Here is a 23,995-nt window from a genome sequence, read left to right on the forward strand (position 1 = left end):
CAGACTTCCTCAGCGGACACGACCTACGTCCTGGAGAGTGGGGACTTCATCAGGAAGTCTTAGCAGAGATTGCAATTCGGTGGAGACTGCCACTGATAGACATGATGGCGTCCCGCCTCAACACAAAGCCGCAGAGTTATTGCGCCAGGTCAGGAGACCCTCAGGCAGTAAGCTGTGGACGCCCTAGTGACACCGTGGGTGTTCCGGTCGGTCTCTGTGTTTACTCCTCTTCCTCTCATACACATGATGTTGAGGATAAGAAGAAAAAGAGGAGTGAGACCAATTCTCATTGTTCCAGATTGGACACGGAGGACCTGGTATCCAGATCTGCAGGAAATGCTCACAGATAATCCGTGGCCTCTTCCTCTAAGACAGGACCTGATGCAGCAGGGGCCCTGTCTGTTCCAAGACTTACCGCGGCTGCGTTTGACGGCATGGCGGTTCAGCGCAGGATCCTAGCGGTAATGGGTATTCCGGAGGAGGTTATTCCTACCCTAATTAAGGCTAGGAAGGAAGTGACATTGAAACATTATCACCGAATATGGCGAAAATATGTTTCCTGATGTGAGGCTAGGAATGCTCCTACAGAGGAATTCCTTTTGGGCCATCTGCTTCACTTCCTTCAAACTGGAGTGAACTTGGGCCTGAAATTAGGATCGATAAAGGTTCAAATTTCGGCCTTATCCATTTTCTTCCAAAAAGAATTGGCTTCTCTTCCTGAAGTACAAACGTTTGTGTAGGGAGTACTGCATTTTTAGCCTCCTTTTGTACCGCCGGTGGCGCCTTGGGACCTTAACATGGTGTTACGTTTCCTTAAGTCACATTGGTTTGAACCACTTAAGTCAGAGGTGTTGAAATATTTCACCTGGAAGGTGGTCATGTTGTTTGCCTTGGCTTCGGCTAGGCGAATTTCGGAATTGGAGGCTTTTATCACTAAAAGCCCTATCTGATTGTCCATATGGATAGAGCGAAATTGCGGACCCGTCCTCAATTCCTGCCAAAGGTGGTCTCATCCTTTCATATGAACCAACCTATTGTCGTGGCTGTGGCTACGCGTGACTTGGAGGATTCCAAGTCCCTTGATGTGGTCAGGGCTTTGAAAATTTACGTGGCCAGAACGGCTAGGATCTGCAAAACAGAAGCACTGTTTGTCCTGTATACAGCCAACAAGGTTGGCGGCCCTGCTTCAAAGCAGACTATTGCTCGCTGGATCTGTAACACGATTCAGCTGGCGCATTCTACGGCAGGATTGCCGTTACCTAAATCGGTTTAGGCCCATTCCACTAGGAAGGTGGGCTCTTCTTGGGCGGCTGCCCGAGGGTTTCGGCACTACAGCTGTGCCGAGCTGCTACTTGGTCGGGGTCAAATACCTTTGCAAAGTTCTGTAAGTTTTATACCCTGGCTGAGGAGGACCTCCTGTTTGCTCAATTCGGTGCTGCAGAGTCATCCGCACTCTCCCGCCCGTTTGGGAGCTTTGGTATAATCCCCATGGTCCTTACGGAGTCCCAGCATCCTCAAGGACGTTAGAGAAAGTAAGATTTTACTTACTGGTAAATCTATTTCTCGTAGTCCGTAGAGGATGCTGGGCGCCCGTCCCAAGTGCGGACTTCTTCTGCAAGACTTGTATATAGTTATTGCTTACATAAGGGTTATGTTATGGTTTATCGGTTGAACCGAGGCTATGTTGTTGTTCATAGTGTTAACTGGGTAGTTTATCACAAGTTATACGGTGTGATTGGTGTGGCTGGTATGGATCTCGCCCTTAGATTTACAAAAATCCTTCCTCGTACTGTCCATCTTCTCTGGGCACAGTTTCCCTAACTGAGGTCTGGAGGAGGGGCATAGAGGGAGGAGCCAGTGCACACCCAGAATCCAAAGTTTTCTTAAAGTGCCCTATCTCCTGCGGAGCCCGTCTATCCCCATGGTCCTTACGGAGTCCCAGCATCCTCTACGGACTACGAGAAATAGATTTACCGGTAAGTAAAATCTTACTTTAATACCTACCAGTAATTTTTTTTCTCCTAGTCCGTAGGGGATACTGGGCGCCTGCCTCTGTGCTTCAACTTTTCCTGCAAAAGATGTTCTTGTGTGTTTACTGTTTGGGTCTGCTGTTGCTGTCCCTAGTTTCAAGTTGTGGTTAGTGCTGCTATCCTCTTGTTACATTGTGTACTGGTTCGTATCTCACCACTTTTTTCTTATCTGTTTTCCTCCTCTCAAAGTATGTCTGTCTCCTCGGGCACAGTTTTCCTAGACTGAGTCTGCAGGAGGGGCATAGAGGGGAGGAGCCAGCACACTGAAGAATTTAAAGTGCCATGGCTCCAGTGGACCCCATGTATACCCCACGGTAACTCTTACCACCCCAGTATCCCCTATGGACTAGGAGAAAAGGAATTACCGGTAGGTATTAAATTCCTATTTTTTCTAAGTGAGATGAGGAGTTACACAGGAACTGGTATTTAAACCATTATTAACCAAATACTTTATGTATTAAAGGTAAAACATCAACAACACGATATACTTTCCTTACATTGGGTATTTAAAAATAAGTGTCTTTGTGGTTAAATGCATAATAGAAAATCAGGGGTGGTCTTCAGTATGCCGACTGTCGGGATCCCGGCGCCGGAATCCCGACAGCCGGCATACCGACACTTTTTCTCCCTCGTGGGGGTCCACGACCCACCTGGAGGGAGAATAAAATAGCGCAGCGCACCACCGTGCCCGCAGCATGGCGAGCGCAGCGAGCCCGCAAGGGGCTCATTTGCGCTCTCCACGCTGTCGGTATGCCGGCGGTCAGGCTCTCGGCGCCGGTATGCTGGTCGCCGGGAGCCCGGCCGCCGGCATACCATACTACACCCGAAAATCTGCAAGTCCAAAAAGCTAAAAACATATTATTTCCCCATTGATGTCATCGGCTCCGCCCCTTTTCATCAACGGACTAGCTCCAAACGATGTCCATCATAAGCACATAATTCCGCCCACCTACCACACTTGGCCGGGAATTATTACATCTCCCTCGGCTCTTACCAGACAACTTTTTACTAACTGGCTGGAAACCGGATGTCACCGCGTTGTTTATGCGGTGACATCTCTTGATAAAATGTATGCTAAGTTTGCTTTTCTCAAATCTCCCCAACTAACCTCACTGAGCTTCAGCATTTTTGCACGAGAAATGAACAAGTGATCCGAAATGTGAAAAATAAAACATAATTAAATTACTATATAAAATAATTTGCAGTTGTCAAAATTGCTTCGGGTTTCTCAACTATAATTACATATCCAAATATATGCAACCCTGACAGCTACAAACAAAATAAAGTTTGAGAAATTTACAACCAAAACCATCTGTTTAAGTGAAGCCTTAGAGTGGAAAAATAGCTTGATTTTCTCATGGAAAGCAACCAAAGTTCTTGTTAGTGCAACAAATGTACCAGCATATTTTATAGAATATATTGAAAGGGTTCAGTCCCAATTTTCATGGGTTGAGCTGGAATAAAATACTCAGAGCATTCTGTATTCTTTTTGTAGCATTCTGTATTCATTTTGTAGGTAATTTAAGAGAGATGAGTAGCCAATATGTATGGTTTTTTTTTTTACTTAGTACATTTTTACTATTATTAACAATAATCATATGTTAATGTTTCGAACTCTCCGCATTGCTACAATACCTTACCAAATATACCATATTCATGATCTTTTTTTATTCTAACTTGACAATATTGTCCTTTTAAAAATACTGTTGAAAAATGTTTAATGTCTTTGCATCTAATTTCCATCTTAATATTGACTTAAAAACAATTATCTTTAATGCATGGATGATGCTTTTAAATGAATGCACCAACCCTATTCATTTGACGGACTATTAACAATAATTTTGCAGGGATATTCCGGTGGATTTCAAGTACATAGCAGAGCCAAGTATGCATTCAATGCCTGCTGTTACCCTGTCTCCTAATGGTGAGTGACATGCCTTTGGAAAAGTAATGCCCTCCTAAAACTAAGGTCGGGTAAACATCAGGACAATGTGTATTACGGCCGATACACTGATTAAGTGCACGACCATACACAATGCACTATCCGGTGTTGGACCGCGCAATATAGCTATACATCCTGCATTCGCCTGCACGCAGCACATCCAGTGGCTCGACCCCTCTGACAATGCACATGGACTCGCAAATGAGCATATACATGATATATCGCCAAATGCAGTGGTCCCAAACTTTTTTGAATCACTGTGCCCTAGAGAATCAGAATTTTTTCATGGCACCCCTAGGCTAAAAGTTTCTTTATTGAGAAATAAATATTCCGAAAAAAATATTTCTGCAGCGGGGTACACTGGGATTCCACAGGGAATACATCGGGGTGTAGAGTTGGATCTTGATCCGAGGCACCAACAGGCTAAAGCTTTGACTGTTCCCAGGATGCACTGCACCGCTTCCTCTATAGCCCCGCCTCCAGGCACTGGAGCTCAGTTTGTAAGTTGTTGCCTGCAGTGCAGGCCACTAACAGATGGGGCTGAGCTAGGCAGCCCTGAAAAGAGCTTTTTAAGAATACGTCAAGGGCCGCAGCACTATTTATGTCAGTCTGACATTCTGTGCTGCGGCTCCATCACCTCCCCAGCAGCGCTGCATACTCCCGCGGCCTGGTTCCCGGGTACTTGCAGCGGAGGCGCACCGGTCTTCAGGCACACCACCACTGACGCTCTCCAGGATCGCGTGGCTGCACAACAGGGAGGAGGTAAGAGGGTCCCCCAGGTGGGACCAGACGGTTAATCACGGTCCGGTCGCTGCCGTGGACACTGTACTGCACGGGGACCCCACTATATCCATCAAGGCAAGGGAGCACAGGTCAGATTTACTAAAAATCCATTTGATATAGACTCCACAGTACCTGGTGGTGAGGACCAGCATAGGGGATAAGGCGCTGACCTGTAGCCCCTCCCCCAGCTCCGGGTGCCATCTACACTGGAGCTGCATTTCACTCTCCCTCACTGACAGAGGTTATGGCGCCATCTTCACTAGTAGCTGGGCTGATCTCCGGGACTGCAGGGCTCTGTCTCCTCTGTAAAGCCGCCTGTCTCATCAGCGCTGTGCATTTACAGGCACTTTAGTATTCTACATGTCATTTTAGACAGTGTTAGTTAAGAACAAGTGTACTGCTATCTGAATATTTAGTACAAGTATACTGTGATATACATCCAGTATCTACTGTGCATTGTTATATCTATACTCCTACATAAATTACTAGTCCAGTGCAGTTTTATTGTTTATATGTAATAACCTCTGCATTGTACATGTGACTGAGTGTGCCTGTAGCTGTTGTGTGGGATTCCGTTTTCCTGTATCACATATTGGTATTACTATATTCTGTACCCTGAGGGGCTAGGCGCGTTAGTGTCCCATATATATATATATATATATATATATATATATATATATATATATATATATATATATATATATATATATATATATATATATATATATATATATATATATATATATTAGTGTTACACAGAATATACAATTTGGTATTTTTACTGTGTGTTTCAGTCACCTCATACCGCTTAAATCCTGTTTTGTGTCCTGTGTTTGCTGTCACATAACATAGGTTTTTTTTTGCAGGTATTGTATTTGTCTGGCTATATTGTACTATTACGCCCTAAGGCTACATTCCTTATAATGTCTGCCACACAGGGCGGGAAATCCGCGGACGCTTCTGCATCCTGCAGTACTGACACCACAGAGTTACCCGAGGGGGAAGTTTTAGCTGCTGGCTCAGGCGCTGAGTGCCATACACCCAGTCAACCTGCAGCACCTGTGGCCAATCAGGACCCACCTTGGGCAGCGTTCTCAAGTATGCTGAGTACACTTGTGACACGCCTTATGCCCCCTGTGGGACCTCCAGTGCCATTGCAGCCACATATTGTCCCTGTAGTTAATCCGCCCTGAGCAGATACACTGTCTACCCAATTACAACAATTAAATCAGTCCTTGGTTAGACAAAAGTCTACCCCACGCCTCTCTGGGGCCAAGGGGTCATCTAGACGGGCTATTTCTTCCTCACAATCCATAAATATTTTGGATAATTCTTCCATTGAGGATGGGGAATATACAGATCTGTCAGACACTGATACAGTTGCTTCTGATGAGGAATCTACACCCCAGGTTGATGTTCCTGACCTAGTGGAGGCTATTAAGCTAATTCTTCAAATAGATGATGACATTGAGCCTACTACTGCGTCTAAGAAACCTGATAAGTTTAAACGTCAGAAGGTTGCTAAAGTAGTCTTACCACATTCTGACCACTTAATTGACATACGTCAGGAATCCTGGTCATCTCCAGGAAATACATTTTCCCTGTCTAAAAAGATGCTAGCTAGTTATCCTATCCCTGCGGAGTTGAGCAACAAGAGGGAAACTCCACCACCGGTGGACTCTCATGTCGCCGGTCTTGTGGTGTCATCTACTCTGCCTGTCACCTCACTGAAGGAACCGATGGATAAGCGTGTGGAGGGATGCCTGAAGTCTATTTACTCTCTTACTGGTGCATTACATATACCTGCTATGACAGCCTCCTGGGCTGCGAAAGGAATTGAAGCATAGGTTCAGGCAATTGAGGATGAGCTGCCTCAGGATTTTTCTGACACTGCCAGACAATATCTGTCTTATATTACCACAGCCTCCCACTATATTCAGTAGGCGGCCTCCGATGCATGTGTAATAGCGGCCAAGGCATCTACTACATCTATCCTGGCTCATCAAATTATGTGGTTGAGGTCCTGGAAGGTGGACCTGGACTCCAAAAAGACCTTGGAGGTGCTCCCTTTTAAGGGAGACATCCTATTTGGGGATGATCTGAACAAGATTGTAACTGACTTGGCTACTGCCAAGACAGCGTGTCTCCCAAATACTAATCCTTCTGCTCCGAAGGATAAGAGTACCACCTTTCGTTCTTTCCGACCCCCAGGGAAAGCAAAGGGTCAGGCATATCCGCGAAAGGCTCGTGCTTCCAAAACCACTAAGCCTAAATCTAAACAATCCTGGGCTGCCCATCAGCCTGCTTCCAAACAAGACAAGCCTGCCACATGACGGGGCGGGCCTCCCCCGTGAGGGACCCCACGGTGGGAGGCCGACTTCTGCAGTTCGCCCACGCCTGGTTAAAGACCACTTCGGACGCCTGGGTGCGGGAAGTTGTCTGTCACGGGTACGTAATCTCTTTCAAGAGACGTCCCCCTCACCAGTTTTGCACAACGGTTATCCCTGCGGCTCTGTTAAAAGCACAAACTCTACACTTGGAATTGCGATCCCTCCTGGATACAGGAGTGGCAGTGCCGGTACCTCTGTCTCAGAGGGGGCTGGGGATACTATTCGACCCTGTTTCTAGTTCCGAAGCCAAATGGGTCCTTCCGGCCTGTACTCAACCTCAAATCATTGAACAAGTTTGTGAGAGTATCCAAATTCCGTATGGAAACTCTGCGCTCTATAGTGCTGGCCATGGAACCCGAAGACTATATGGTATCCATGGACATACAGGATACTTACCTGCACATACCTATTGCCATGTCGCATCAGCAATATCTGCGGTTTGCTATTAGCAACCTACATTATCAATTCCAGGCACTGCCTTTTGGATTGGCCATGGCCCCTCGGATCTTCACCAAGGTCATGGCCGTGATGACTGCTCTACGCCGCCGTCAGGGAATCAGGATCCTGCCGTATCTGGACGACTTGCTGATCCTGGCGAACTCCCAAGAGGTTCTCCTCAGTCATCTGGAACGGACGGTCCAATTCCTTCAAGCCCACGGGTGGCTCTTCAACTGGAAAAAGTCCTCGCTGGTCCCTGCTCGGAGCATGGTGCACCTGGGGGGCACTACTGGACACACACAGCCAGTGATTGTTTTAGTCTCCAGTGAAAGTCCTGAAACTTCAGGACAGGATCAGATATTTCCTCTCTTGCCCAAGAGTGTTGATACACTCGGCGATGCAAGTACTAGGCCTCATGGTGTCGGCTTTCGACATGGTAGAGTGCGCTCAATTTCATTTCTGCCCTCTGCAGAGGTTAATCCTTTCCAAGTGGGAAGGCCTGCCTCATCGGATTAGGTCTCAAATTATCTCCTTGACTCCAGAGGTTCGTCTGTCACTGAGCTGGTGGCTACAGGACCAACAGTTGTGCAGGAGCCGTCCCTTCTGGATCTCCAACTGGGTCCTCCTGACAACGGATGCCAGTCTGTGGGGTTGGGGCGCGGTGTTGGAGCAACACTCTCTCCAGGGTCGGTGGACCAGGTAGGAGTGTCTCCTCCCGATAAACATTCTGGAATTGCGGGCCACTGGCCCTGCCTCTAGTACAGAACAGTCCTGTTCAAGTACAATTAGCCAATGCCACCATGGTGGTGTACATAAATCATCAAGGCGGCACTCGAAGCCGCATGGCAATGCTGAAAGTATCAAAAATCCTCCACTGGGCGGAGTGGAGTCTTCATCCGGAAGTCTTTCAACTCCTAGTGGACAAGTGGGGCCTACCAGATGTAGACCTGATGGCGTCTCTACACAATCACAAGGTTCCGGTCTTCGGATCAAGGACAAGGGATCCTCAAGCAGCGTTCGTGGATGCATTGGCCATTCCATGGAACTTTCGGCTGCCATACGTGTTTCCTCCAGTGTCACTCCTGCCCAGGGTACTACGGAAGTTCAAGCAAGAAAGAGGAATACTACTTCTAGTCGCTCCAGCGTGGCCCAGACGGCATTGGTTCTCAGACCTGCAGGGTCTGTCAATAGAGCGTCCTCTTCTACTTCCTCAACACCCAGATCTCTTCGTTCAGGGCCCTTGTGTCTATCCGGACCTGGCCAGACTGGCTATGACGGCGTGGCTCTTGAAGCTTCACTCCTGAGGGCCAAGGGATTCTCTGAGGCGGTTATTCAAACTATGTTGAAGACCCAGTTAATCGACGTATGTGGTAGGACCCACAGCTCACCGATAAAATAAAATTCCTTTGTTTGGAGCACTCTTTTTTGGTAATATATATGTGATGATGAAATGTTTGTTCAAAGTTAAAACGTAACTTTTATTTTTCAACATTAGACTATAAAATACATGGGGTAATATAATTCAAATAATATTTAAAGAATTCCCCTAGAAATATAATGTTGGACGTAAAATTCGTCCTTGTGGCAAAAATTTATCAAAAATCATATGTAATCATAAAACTTGAGCATATAATTCATACATATAATTCATATAATTCATACACAGCTCAAAAGACAGTCATCTGTCTAAATTCTAGCAGGCGGCATACATAATACATTATAGGTCATCAGATCCTGTGGCTGAAGAAAATCTGCACATGAAACTAATATATCCTTCTAAATCCCAGCTCGAATAACAAAGATTTAATAATTTTCTTATTGCTCACATTTTAGTTACCCACACCCCATAATTAGTGGCTTACTCAATGTGTAAATATCAGCATTTATCTGCTATTCTATATTCAGGTGACACTGCCATTTAAGAGAAACCGTGCTGTGGGAACACAATTAAACCCCCTCTTATTTTTTTCAATTATACCTCATTGTTCCATTAGCGAATTGTGTGCACATAATTTATGTGGTATTTCAGTCAGCCAAAAATACTGAGGCTGATTTGGGTTTGCTCTATATCCTTCTTTTCCCCTCTCTCTCTCCCCCTTTTTTTCCTACATGTACATTTACCCTTTTTCCAGTGGCGCATTTGGACCCTGCAAGGCCGGTCTGGCATCAGGGTCCACCTAACACCACGATAGGAATTTAGGTTTTTTGTCCATCTCTTATTTTTCTGGACACAGCTCACGTTTCCACTCTCATCTGTCCTCCGCTCTTAGATGAGGTCAGACAGCAGATGGGATTAGTGAACTAGAGTGTCCACTAATTCTATTTCTCTGACGTCCTAGTGGATGCTGGGTACTCAGTAAGGACCATGGGGAATAGACGGGCTCCGCAGGAGACTGGGCACTCTTAAAAGAAAGATTAGGTACTACATCTGGTGTGCACTGGCTCCTCCCTCTATGCCCCTCCTCCAGACCTCAGTTAGAATCTGTGCCCGGCCAGAGCTGGATGCACTTAGTGGGCTCTCCTGAGCTCACTAAAAAAGAAAGTATTTGTTAGGTTTTTTATTTTCAGTGAGATCTGCTGGCAACAGACTCACTGCTACGAGGGACTGAGGGGAGAGAAGCAAACCTACCTGCTTGCAGCTAGCTTGTGCTTCTAAGGCTACTGGACACCATTAGCTCCAGAGGGATCGAACACAGGGCCCGACCTCGATCGTCCGTTCCCGGAGCCGCGCCGCCGTCCCCCTTGCAGAGCCAGAAGACGGAACATTCCAGGAGAAAATCGGCGGCTGAAGACTCCGGTCTTCAATAAGGTAGCGCACAGCACTGCAGCTGTGCGCCATTGCTCCCACAGCACACCACACGCTCCGGTCACTGGTGGGTGCAGGGCGCTGGGGGGGGGGGCGCCCTGGGCTGCAATTTGTATACCTTGGTTGGCAAAATGCACATAATACAGTTATTAACTGTATATGTGCCTAATCCCCCGCCATAAATATTATTAAAAAAGCGGGAGAAGCCCGCCACTGAAGGGGCGGGACTATCTTCCTCAGCACAGCCAGCGCCATTTTCTCTTCACAGCTCCGCTGGAAGGACGCTCCCCAGGCTCTCCCCTGCAGTATTCACTACGAGAAGGGTAAAAAAGAGAGGGGGGGCACATAAATTTAGGCGCAAAAGGTAATATAAGCAGCTATTGGGGGAATTTTCACTTTGTATTAGTGTAAATCCCTCTGTTATAAATAGCGCTCTGGTGTGTGCTGGCATACTCCCTCTCTGTCTCCCCAAAGGACTTTGTGGGGTCCTGTCCTCAGTCAGAGCATTCCCTGTGTGTGTGTGCGGTGTGTCGGTACGGCTGTGTCGACATGTTTGAGGAGGACGCTTACGTGGAGGCGGAGCAGGTGCCGATAAGTGTGATGTCGCCCCCTGCGGGGCCGACACCAGAGTGGATGGATATGTGGAAGGTATTTACCGACAGTGTCAACTCCTTGCATAAAAGGTTCGATGACGCAGCTTTGGGACAGCCGGCATCTCAGCCCGCGCCTGCCCAGGCATCTCAGAGGCCATCAGGGGCTCAAAAACGCCCGCAACCTCAGATGGCAGACACAGATGTCGACACGGAGTCTGACTCCAGTGTCGACGAGGATGAGACAAATGTACAATCCACAAGGGCCATCCGATGCATGATTACGGCAATGAAAAATGTGTTGCACATTTCTGATATTAACCCGGTTACCACTAAAAAGGGTATTATGTTTGGGGAGAAAAAGCAGCCAGTGACTTTTACCCCCATCTGATGAGTTAAATGAATTGTGTGAAGAAGCGTGGTGTTCCCCAGATAAGAAATTAGTGATTTCTAAGCGGTTACTAATGAAGTACCCTTTCCCGCCAACGGACAGGTTGCGTTGGGAAACATCCCCTAGGGTGGACAAGGCGCTCACACGCTTATCAAAAAAGGTGGCACTGCCGTCTCAGGATACGGCCGCCTTAAAGGAGCCTGCAGATAGAAAGCAGGAGGCTATCCTGAAGTCTGTGTATACACACTCAGGTACTATACTGAGACCTGCTATTGCTTCAGCATGGATGTGTAGTGCTGCAGCAGCCTGGTCTGATTCCCTGTCAGATAACATTGATTCCCTTGACAGGGATACTATTTTGCTAACCATAGAGCATATTAAAGACGTAGTCTTATATATGAGGGATGCACAGAGGGACATTTGCCGACTGGCATCTAGAATTAATGCAATGTCCATTTCTGCCAGGAGAGTATTATGGACTCGGCAGTGGACAGGTGATGCAGATTCTAAAAGGCACATGGACGTTTTGCCTTATAAGGGTGAGGAATTGTTTGGGGACGGTCTCTCGGACCTCGTATCCACAGCAACAGCTGGGAAGTCGACTTTTTTACCTCAGGTTCCCTCACAGCCTAAGAAAGCACCGTATTATCAAGTACAGTCCTTTCGGCCTCAGAAAGGCAAGCGGGTCAGAGGCGCGTCCTTTCTGCCCAGAGGCAGGGGTAGAGGGAAAAAGCTGCACCAGACAGCCAGTTCCCAGGAACAAAAATCCTCCCCTGCTTCCACTAAGTCCACCACATGACGCTGGGGCTCCACAGGTGGAGCCAGGTGCGGTGGGGGCCCGTCTCCGGAACTTCAGCGACCAGTGGGTTCGCTCACAGGTGGATCTCTGGGTGCTACAAGTGGTATCTCAGGGATACAAGCTGGAGTTCGAGACGTCTCCCCCTCGCCGTTACCTCAAATCAGCCTTGCCAGCTACTCCCATGGAAAGGGAGGTAGTACTGGCTGCAATTCACAAGCTTTACCTTCAGCAGGTGATAATCAAAGTTCCCCTCCTTCAGCAGGGACGGGGTTACTATTCCACAATGTTTGTGGTACCGAAACCAGACGGTTCGGTAAGACCCATTCTAAATTTGAAATCCTTGAACACTTATATAAGGAAGTTCAAGTTCAAAATGGAATCGCTCAGGGCGGTTATTGCAAGCCTGGAAGAGGGGGATTTTATGGTGTCACTGGACATAAAGGATGCTTACCTACATGTCCCCATTTACCCACCTCACCAGGAGTACCTCAGGTTTGTGATACAGGACTGCCATTACCAATTCCAGACGTTGCCGTTTGGTCTGTCCACGGCACCGAGGGTACTTACCAAAGTAATGGCCGAAATGATGATACTCCTTCGAAAGAAGGGAGTTATAATTATCCCATACTTGGACGATCTCCTTATAAAGGCAAGGTCCAAGGAGCAGTTGTTGGTCGGAGTAGCACTATCTCAGGAAGTGCTACAACAGCACGGCTGGATTCTGAATATCCCAAAGTCGCAGCTGGTTCCTACGACGCGTCTGCTGTTCTTGGGCATGATTCTGGACACAGAACAGAAGAAGGTGTTTCTCCCGGAGGAGAAGGCCAAGGAGTTGTCCTCTCTGGTCAGAGACCTCCTGAAACCAAAACAGGTGTCGGTGCATCACTGCACGCGAGTCCTGGGAAAGATGGTAGCTTCTTACGAAGCAATTCCCTTCGGCAGGTTCCATGCAAGGATCTTTCAGTGGGATCTGTTAGACAAGTGGTCCGGATCGCATCTTCAGATGCATCGGATGATCACCCTGTCCCCGAGGGCCAGGGTGTCTCTGCTGTGGTGGCTGCAGAGTGCTCATCTTCTCGAGGGCCGCAGATTCGGCATTCAGGACTGGGTCCTGGTGACCACGGATGCAAGCCTCCGAGGTTGGGGGGCAGTCACTCAGGGAAGAAACTTCCAAGGACAATGGTCGAGTCAGGAGACTTCCCTACACATAAATATTCTGGAACTAAGGGCCATTTACAATGCCCTAAGTCAAGCAGAACCCCTGCTTCAAAACCAGCCAGTGCTGATTCAGTCAGACAACATCACGGCTGTCGCCCATGTAAACCGACAGGGCGGCACAAGAAGCAGGATGGCGATGGCAGAAGCCACAAGGATTCTCCGATAGGCGGAGAATCACGTGCTAGCACTGTCAGCAGTGTTCATTCCGGGAGTGGACAACTGGGAAGCAGACTTCCTCAGCAGGCACGACCTCCACCCGGGAGAGTGGGGACTTCATCCAGAAGTCTTCCAGCTAATTGTAAATCGTTGGGAAAGGCCACAGGTGGACATGATGGCGTCCCGCCTCAACAAAAAGCTAAAAAGATATTGCGCCAGGTCAAGGGACCCTCAGGCGATAGCTGTGGACGCTCTAGTGACACCGTGGGTGTACCAGTCGGTTTATGTGTTCCCTCCTCTTCCTCTCATACCAAAGGTGCTGAGGATACTAAGAAAGAGAGGAGTAAGAACTATACTCATCGTTCCGGATTGGCCAAGAAGAACTTGGTACCCGGAACTACAAAAAATGATCTCAGAGGACCCTTGGCCTCTGCCGCTCCGACAGGACCTGCTACAGCAGGGGCCCTGTCTGTTCCAAGACTTACCGCGGCTGCGTTTGACGGCATGGCGGTTGAACGCCGGATCCTAATGGAAAAGGGCATTCCGGTTGAAGTCATTCCTACGCTGATCAAGGCTAGGAAGGATGTGACAGCAAAACATTATCACCGCATATGGCGAAAATATGTTGCTTGGTGTTAGGCCATGAAGGCCCCCATTGAGGAATTTCAGCTGGGTCGATTTCTGCACTTCCTACAGTCAGGAGTGACTATGGGCCTAAAATTGGGATCCATTAAAGTCCAGATTTCAGCCCTGTCTATTTTCTTTCAAAAAGAACTGGCTTCACTGCCTGAAGTTCAGACGTTTGTTAAGGGAGTGCTGCGTATTCAGCCCCCTTTTGTGCCTCCGGTGGCACCTTGGGATCTCAACGTAGTGTTGAATTTCCTAAAACCACATTGGTTTGAGCCACTTCAGACCGTGGATTTGAAGTATCTCACGTGGAAGGTGGTCATGCTGTTGGCTTTGGCCTCAGCTAGGCGTGTGTCAGAATTGGCGGCTTTGTCCTGTAAAAGCCCTTATCTGATTTTCCATATGGACAGGGCAGAATTGAGGACTCGTCCCCAATTTCTCCCAAAGGTGGTATCAGCGTTTCATTTAAACCAACCTATTGTGGTGCCTGCGGCTACTCGGGACTTGGAGGATTCCAAGTTGCTGGACGAAGTCCGGGCCCTAAAAATCTATGTTTCCAGGACGGCTAGAGTCAGGAAAACCGACTCACTGTTTATCCTGCATGCACCCAACAAGCTGGGTGCTCCTGCTTCTAAGCAGACTATTGCTCGCTGGATCTGTAGCACGAATCAGCAGGCTCATTCTGCGGCTGGACTGCCGCATCCTAAATCAGTAAAATCCCATTCCACGAGGAAGGTGGGCTCTTCTTGGGCGGCTGCCCGAGGGGTCTCGGCTTTACAACTTTGCCGAGCTGCTACTTGGTCGGGATCAAACACTTTTGCAAAATAATACAAGTTTGATACCCTGGCTGAGGAGGACCTTGAGTTTGCTCATTCGGTGCTGCAGAGTCATCCGCACTCTCCCGCCCGTTTGGGAGCTTTGGTATAATCCCCATGGTCCTTACGGAGTACCCAGCATCCACTAGGACGTCAGAGAAAATAAGATTTTACTCACCGGTAAATCTATTTCTCGTAGTCCGTAGTGGATGCTGGGAGCCCGTCCCAAGTGCGGACTTTCTGCAATACATGTATATAGTTATTGCTTAACTATAGGGTTTTGTTATGAGCCATCTGTTCAATGAGGCTCAGTTGTTGTTCATACTGTTAACTGGGTATAGTTATCACAAGTTGTACAGTGTGATTGGTGTGGCTGGTATGAGTCTTACCCTGGATTCCAAATCCTTTCCTAGTTATGTCAGCTCTTCCGGGCACAGTTTCCTTAACTGAGGTCTGGAGGAGGGGCATAGAGGGAGGAGCCAGTGCACACCAGATGTAGTACCTAATCTTTCTTTTAAGAGTGCCCAGTCTCCTGCGGAGCCCGTCTATTCCCCATGGTCCTTACGGAGTACCCAGCATCCACTACGGACTACGAGAAATAGATTTACCGGTGAGTAAAATCTTATTTTTTCTTTACACTGTGTTTTTTTAAATTAATTTTTGTTCATGGTTCCAATCCCGCATGCATTAAAGACGCATAGTGACATATATCTGTCATGGTAAATTTTCTATGATTTTGAGTGGCTACTCATAGGGCATTTATATTTTGACCATATACTACACATAAAGGTTATTTCTGCTGGATCTGGTGTGACTTATGCAATTTGTTGTTCGCCTTTGCACAATAACAACAGTCACTTTTATTATAAACAACCAAATCATTCCAGGGATCTCACTTAGTAACCCTTTTGTGTGATACCTTGTGACACCAACATTTAGATACATACTTTTAGGTTGTTACATGGTTACCTTTGAACTGCTTTGCCCATGGAATACTCTGTCATGGTTATTTTTGAATTACATTGTGTATAAAATGCTCAGCCACATGGCTGGGTAGCCACCCATATTGTATATCTGTGAATGCTTTATTTGCAGCAAACCCTCCTACAATATTGAAGGGGATTTAATTATGTGTTTGACTACTTGAATTTATAATATTTTTATTGGAGATACAACAGAGGAGTCATGCCGATATAATTATTAGATCTTTGTTATTCGAGCTGGGATTTAGAAGGATATATTAGTTTCATGTGCAGATTTTCTTCAGCCACAGGATCTGATGACCTATAATGTATTATGTATGCCGCCTGCTAGAACTTAGACAGATGACTGTCTTTTGAGCTGTGTATGAATTATATGCTCAAGTTTTATGATTACATATGATTTTTGATAAATTTTTGCCACAAGGACGAATTTTACGTCCAACATTATATTTCTAGGAGAATTCTTTAAATATTATTTGAATTATATTACCCCATGTATTTTATAGTCTAATGTTGAAAAATAAAAGTTACGTTTTAACTTTGAACAAACATTTCATTATCATATATATATTACCAAAAAAGAGTGCTCCAAACAAAGGAATTTTCTTTTATCGGTGAGCTGTGGGTCCTACCACATACGTCAATTAACTGTGCACTTGTTACATTATTCCTGGAGCACCTCCAACAAAACGGATAGCCATCCATTGGGGTCTATTTTGTACTAGTTGGTTTTTTTCTAATTAATCTCTATATTTTAGTCCGGTGCGGGATAATTTCTAGTTTATTATTATGTTGAAGACCCGCAAACCGGCTTCTGCGCGGATTTATTACAGGGACTCTTACTTCACATGGTGTGCTTCTAAGAATTATGATGCCTATTCATTCAGAACTTCTAGGCTTTTGGCTTTCCTGCAACAAGGCCTAGATTTAGGCCTTCGTCTGGCCTCCCTCAAGGTTCATATATCTGCCTTGTCGGTGTGGTTTCAGAGGAAAATTGCGTCTATTCCTGACGTTCATACTTTCACCCAGGGCGTTTTACGGACTCAGCCTCCCTATGTCCCTTCGTTGGCTCCATAGGATCTGTCTGTTGTCGAAAATGCCCTACAAGAGTCTCCATTTGAACCTCTTGCGTCAGTGGACCTTAAATGTCTTACGCTTAAGGTCGTGTTTTTACTGGCTGTTGCCTCTGCTAGGAGGGTGTGGTGTCGGACTTAGGCGCTTTGACCTGTCGTTCACCCTTTCTGATTTTTCACTGGGATTGGGCAGTTCTTCGAACTCGCCCTGGTTATCTACCTAAGGTGGGATCATCTTCTCATCTTAACCAAGAGATTGTGGTTCCCGCCTTTATCTCTTCAGGTTTGTCCTCCAAAGAGCGGTCTTTGGATATGGTACGGGCTCTCCGTATTTATGTGGAGAGGACTGCCTCCCTCAGGTCAGATACGTTTTTTTGTACTTCAAGGTTTTCACAAACGTAGCTGGCCTGCGAATAAGCAAACCTTGGCCAGATGGATTAGAATGGTGATTGCACAAGCCTATGCACAGGCTGGTCTTCCAGCTCCTGCGGCTATTAAAGCCCATTCTTTTCGGTCTGTTGGACCTTCTTGGGTGGCCCGCCGAGGCGCGTCCGCTGAACAGTTGTGCAAGGCGACTACGTGGTCCTCAGTGAACACGTTCATCAGGTTCTATGCCTTTGATACTTCCGCCTACTAGGATGCTTTCTTTGGACGCCGGGTTCTTGTGCCCGCTACAGTGCGTCCCCTCCCTTGAGGAACTGCTTTAGGACATCCCCAATGTATTCCCTGTGGAATCCCATTGTACTCCGCTGCAGAAAAGGAGATTTATGGTAGACTTACCATGGTTAAATCTTTCTGCGAGGTACACTGGACTCCTCAGGGTGCAGACCCTGACGCACTTAGCTTCTTTGGGTTTGTGTGGCATTAGCCGCTAGTCCCTTCTCCTGTCGTGAGAATGTGGTTCTATGTGACTAACATCTACCGTCTCTTTTACCTGCTACTGTATTGGACTGGTTAACAAAACTGAGCTCCAGTGCCTGGAGGTGGGGTTATAGAGGAGGCGGTGCAATGCATCCTGGGAACAGTCAAAGCTTTAGCCTGTTGGTGCCTCGGATCAAGATGCAACTCTACACGCCAATGTATTCCCTGTGGAATCCAGTGTACCTCGCAGAAAGAGATTTAACCATGGTAAGTCTACCATTAATCTCCTCATTCAATTAAGTAAACTGTCTTTATACATCATCCTAAAGGTGTGCACATATTGTGAGATTCGGGCTAACCCTATGCGATAGGGACTAGGTCAGTACAAGCACATAATGACTGTGCTTGCGATACTGACTATGTGCGATTTTGGCTAAGTGTCAATTTTGACTATCTTTTCAACGAGATATTCAAAATTGACTTGCCTGCACAGTCTATCTAGGCTTGCGATGCCGACCGCGCATCGGCATCGTATCAGGATGCACTAACTTTTCTTACGATTTTGACTATATAGTCAAAATTGTAAGAAAATATCTCAATATGTGTACACACCATTTGGTTCAGGTATGTGGTGAGGGACAGGATTTGCTTCTGTTTCTCCTGTGACAACATTTTATGATTTGCAGCCACAAGCACTGGTTTTGTCTATTACATTGGTAATAAATAAATTGAATTGATCCTGGACCACCAACCCAGGGTACCCCTGCAAGTGATCTGAGGCGCGCAACTTGGGAACCACTGGCCTAATGTGTGCCCAGCCTAAGAGTCATGGGGTCAGATGTATCAAGACTATTTTTGAGAAAAATTAGCGAAAATATGCCACTTTACACATGGTTTTCAGTCCAATTTAATTTTCACAATCTGTACTAAACTGGCATTCGATATCTGCCATGGAACTTCAAATTGTAAAATATTGCCAAACATCACCATTTGTTTTTGTTTGTTTTAATGTATGAAGCACAGGAAAGGATTTTTATTTTCTGATGTGGTTGCTTTTAGTTTTTGCCATCTTTTGATGGCGAGTTAGGTAGAATTTCATGAAAATGCATGGGGAAAAGGCACCTTTTCTCATCCCTCCCCTGAATCTCTGCGTTGCTTCTCCTCTTCCAACCCAGGGAGCAAGGTAGTGGTGTATTGGTGACATCCGATAACTGAATAGGGACATCTGATACTATAAAAATATTTGGTTGCTCTCCTATTTCTTGGCATGTTTACATTCTTTAACTGTATTTTTCATATTCACAGGTAAATGGTTGGCATGTCAGTCAATGGATAACCAAATATTAATATTTGGCGCACAAAACCGATTCAGATTGAATAAAAAGAAGATTTTCAAGGGTCACATGGTGGCGGGCTATGCTTGTCAAGTTGACTTTTCACCAGACATGAGGTGAGAATAATATGTAAGATCAGGGGTGATGGAACATAATAGGGAAGAGAATGGTCTTGACAGATTACTAATTATATTTTGATAGGTCACAAGGAACTAATTTTTAAATTTTAGAAACAATACACTGTATATATACAATACTAGATAATTTTCCTAATATTTCTCAAAAGAAACTGAGCAAATTTGCATCTATCCAAAACCATGCTGCACTGCAGATTTAGAGTTGGGAGGTGTGTGTCCTAGCTGAACATTAAATTGCAGTATATAAATAAATCTGATACACAGAACTGGCAATTACAGGCTAATTTAGACAAGAAAAACCTCAAAATTCCCCCAGCACACTATAATGGACCATTAAATGAGATTTACATTCTGTACGATAGTAGAAATGCAGAGCTCTCTGTTACATACTGTGTATTTGCAAATTTAACCATCAGCCACTTCTCGGCGTTGATCTCTTATACGGTGGTCATAACACTACATGACACTCTGGGTCCTACCATTGTAAATTGCTACATGATAATAGTACGTAAATTTATATATTTCTAAATTGAGAGCTAACTCGCCTAGAGGCACCCCAAGATCCTCCAAATGGCACTACAAGGACGAGCATGCCCTCCAGCTGCTGATCCCATACGTACCCCTCAGAACAGTGTTATATAAAACTGAAGTTACTCAAATCAATTTATTAATAAAGCTGTCCAGTATTTGTGGGCTAGGCACAAAAGCAGTCAGCATTTACACTTCAATCAAATGTATTTGCATTATATGCATTGCCAGGCCCACCATTAAGCGGGGTGGTTGTAACTTCAGTCCCATGCCTGGACTGAGATTGGGCCCGGGTGGCATCAGTGTGGATCGAGGGCCCGGCCAACTGCGCAGCGGCAGGCAGCCACGGAGGGACAGAGTCGAGGAGGTATTATGGAGGCCAATCGGGAGCTTTTGGGGATGCAGGGGGAGCGAAAGTAGAGGCTGGAGGCAGTTGTGTGTTTGTTTATGACATGGGTCTTCATCCTGGGGCCCTCCAGATGCTGTGGAACTACACATCCCAGCATACCCTGCCTCTGTTTTAGCATGCCTTAATAGCGAAACTGTGGCAGGCCATGTGTAGTTCTACATCAGCTGGAGGGCAGCAGGTTGAAGACCCATGGTCTGTGGGATGGTGTGCGTGCGCGTGTCTGTCTATGGAACCTGTTGTCTTATTAAAAATCATTCTACTGTGCACAACAACTCCTTATATTTACAATAGGACCTCGGCCTATCCTTTCATGGTTTACACTGAGAAACCCTGCTGCTTTTTGTTAGTCATACTGTCAAATGGCAGCAAGTGATGACGATCTGCATTTTAAGGCGTTATCCTTACAGACAGTTTTTCCTATACTGCACATGGTTTAGATCAGGTATGTCAAACTCAAAATCCCAACTGTGCTGAACAATTAAGGTCTAAGTCTTCTGTGGGATCAGTATGATTTACCGGCGGACAGCCGTCGGTATACCGACAACGGCATCCAAGCCGCCAGTCTGCCGGTAGTGTGGCGAGCGCAAAGATTCCCCTTGTTGGCTCACCACGCTGTGGGCTTGCTGCGCTCGCCCCAGGTTCTATTGCCACTCTATGGGTGTCGTGGACACCCACGAGTGTGAATAGCCCCTGTTCACCGGGATTCCGGCTGTCGGCATTGTCAGCTGTCATGATTCCAGCGTCTGTATCCTGACTGCCCGGATCCCGACAGCCGGCAAATTAACTGCATCCCTCTTGTGTGGGCCGCAAGAAAAAAAAAATCATATGCTATTTTGAAAGGTTTATTAGTAATACCAACAATAAAGTATAATCAAAGAGATGTCAAGTATCAGGAAAGAAAACAACTTTAATTGTGTGAGCTGGGAGCTGTATTATTCCCTCTCGTATATCACTCTGCGGTCCCCTCTCCGCTATAATACATATCAGTGTGAGCTAGTAAAATGTGTCCCTCCAGTCCAGCCACATGCCACCTGGGGGTAAATTTACTAAGACACATAGGAGTTCTATTTAAGATGGGATGTTGCCCATAGCAACCAATCAGATTCTACTTCTCATTTATCTAGCACCTTCTAGAAGATAATACCTGGAGTCCGATTGGTTGCCTATTGGTTGCAACATCCCATCTCAAATAGAACTCCCATGTTAGTAAATTTACCCCCTGGTATCCACTTGCTCCTTGTGTCCCCTGCAGCGCCCCCCCCCCCCCCCCCCCCCCATCCTCCCCCCTGTGCTTCCTGTGTCTATTCATTCTCTAAGCACTGTGCCAGGCCACTCCAATTTACCTTGTTCGTTGAGAGACGTCTTTTTATCCAGATTCCAGAAGAAATCCTCCTGCAAGTAGGGCAACTGTGTACACAGGCCAGTCAGGCACACACACCTACAAGGTGTGACAGCTTCAGGGATCCGGCAGGGGGAAGAGCTTTGCAAAGGCAGCTGGGCATGTGCAGCAGCTCCCCCTGTGGACATTTCCCCATCTCTATCACTATCTTCTCATGCATGTGCAGAACGGTAAATGCTGCCAGATCAGAGCTAAGCTCCAATCATGGCAAACAGGCTAACAGTAATTACATTGTTTTTATAAAAGTAAACTTGGCCCACAAAAGTATGCATTGTGGGCCGGGAGTTTGACATGTCTGGTTTAGATGTTTGTTTTCTTATTTTGCAGTTATGTGGTGTCCGGTGATGCTGATGGAAAGTTGAACATTTGGGACTGGAAAACTACTAAACTGTACAGTAGGCTGAAGGCTCATGATAAAGTGTGTATAGGTGCCGTGTGGCATCCGCATGAAACATCCAAAGTGATCACCTGTGGATGGGATGGCCTCATCAAACTGTGGGACTAAAAGCTGAAGCTCAAGTGCCTGTTCTGGACAAAGACAAACATTTATATTTAAAGGATAAACTTTTGTGGTCATTCTCATGAATGGAGCTTACACCAGGAGAATCCCTATAACAATCAGACTGCCATTCAACTGAAAGCACATACAGTAATGAGTTGGACTTATCTTTAAGGAGGACCTATTGTGTTTTTCATATGTTTCATCCCAGAATTCACTGGTATGTAGACAGCTGCCCATGCTATTAAGTATCACAAATCATCTATTTATGTTCTTATGGGTATTAGGGATGTCTTTGAGTATTGTATATTTATGATCTTTTTTGTTTTTTATAAATATTCAGCACAATTGTGTAAAATAAACTGGGCACTGTATATTTTCAATGTATTGACTAAAACAAATCTTTTCAATACCTTGTGTATTGTGTGTCCACTTGTATTGTGTTCAGTTGGCAAAGTACCTTCATCAACCGGATCATATATTTTGGTCTATTCTTCATATGGATGTGTGTATATTTAAGCTGTAACAAAGTCTCTCCAGATGTGGGCAGTGCAGCGTCTGTGTACAGAAACTGTTTTTTTATAAGTCAAAATAAAAATTTTAAATTGCTATTTTACACTGTTTCAGTTGTGTATTTTGTTATGTAGCATTCTAAAACCACTTCCATATGGATTATATAGAGAGTGATTCTGGGTACACACTGGGTGATATATCATTTGCATATCGGCGGATGGGTACACATCCTGGGGCAGATGTATTAACATGGAGAACGCATAAAGTTAGTGATAAACCAGTGATATGTGCAAGGTGATAAAGGCACCAGCCAATCAGCTCCGATATGTAAATTAACAGTTAGGATCTGTTTGGCTAGTGTGTTTATCACCTTGCACATATCACTGGTTTATCACTTCCTTATGCCGTCTCCAGGTTAATACATCTGCCCCAATGATTGTGAAAGTAGTTGTTCACGCAGATATATCTGTGAAATACATCTTCATTCAGACATATTGCGTTGGCCCTGCAGCACAGCCGATGCCTGCTATATCTGCAGATACATCAGGCTGTGTATATGGGCGACCCGCCGACCAACCGTACATTTCCTGCCGTGCTCAACTGGGCGAGCAAATTGAAATAAACCAAAGTAAGACAGCGCTAACTGAGATGGATTGTAAAATAATTAATGCGGGTCACGGACCGGAAGTTCGGTAGTCCGCGTGCGTTCCAGCACCACCGGACTAAGTTTAAATGTATCTTTTATTGAATAAAACACTATGGTTTACAAATTGTATAGAATTTTTAGTAATCCTTGAGTCTATCCTAAATGAATTGTTGTTTTTAATCATTTACACGTAAATTGAGAGATGGATTGTTTTGAATCAGGTGTAATGAATGAGCAATTAACTTAGGTATAAATACACTGCCAGTTAGGACTACAGTCACCTTTGAAAAAGCAGCAGCCAGCTGAGAAACGCGTCAGGTGTGAACCTGTGTCACCTACACTTGATCATCCAATACTGCCCGGATCTCTGAGGACTCCGCCGAACAGCGCAACTTTGCACCCCATCCATTAATAAGGACCGAACAGAAAAATCAACACGCAACACTGGTGAGGACATTTCCCATTCTCTTGCCTAAAAATTGGGATAAGACATTCCTCCAGCGTAATTATCGGCCCAGGGATTGTGCCACAACCCCAGGATACGGGACAATAAATGTGCGGACCTCACGGGGACATTGGACAAAACTACAAATGATCAATAATCATATGTATGGTGACTATAATATAA

The 23,995-nt window shown here is 45.9% G+C and overlaps 1 protein-coding gene across 1 annotated transcript in view; it reads left to right on the forward strand.

The window, feature by feature from the left end:
- Nucleotides 1–22,824, forward strand: part of CDC40 (cell division cycle 40) — a 222,364-nt gene extending 199,540 nt beyond the window's left edge. The window contains exons 13-15 of the mRNA XM_063917128.1: nt 3,878–3,954; nt 19,208–19,352; nt 22,037–22,824. Coding sequence (XP_063773198.1) covers nt 3,878–3,954; nt 19,208–19,352; nt 22,037–22,214 — 400 coding nt within the window. The 3' untranslated portion in view covers nt 22,215–22,824. The remainder of the gene's footprint in view (nt 1–3,877; nt 3,955–19,207; nt 19,353–22,036) is intronic.
- The last annotated feature ends 1,171 nt before the right edge of the window (nt 22,825–23,995 follow it).

This window comes from Pseudophryne corroboree, chromosome 4 (assembly GCF_028390025.1).
Source record: "Pseudophryne corroboree isolate aPseCor3 chromosome 4, aPseCor3.hap2, whole genome shotgun sequence".
Lineage (NCBI taxonomy): Eukaryota > Metazoa > Chordata > Amphibia > Anura > Myobatrachidae > Pseudophryne > Pseudophryne corroboree.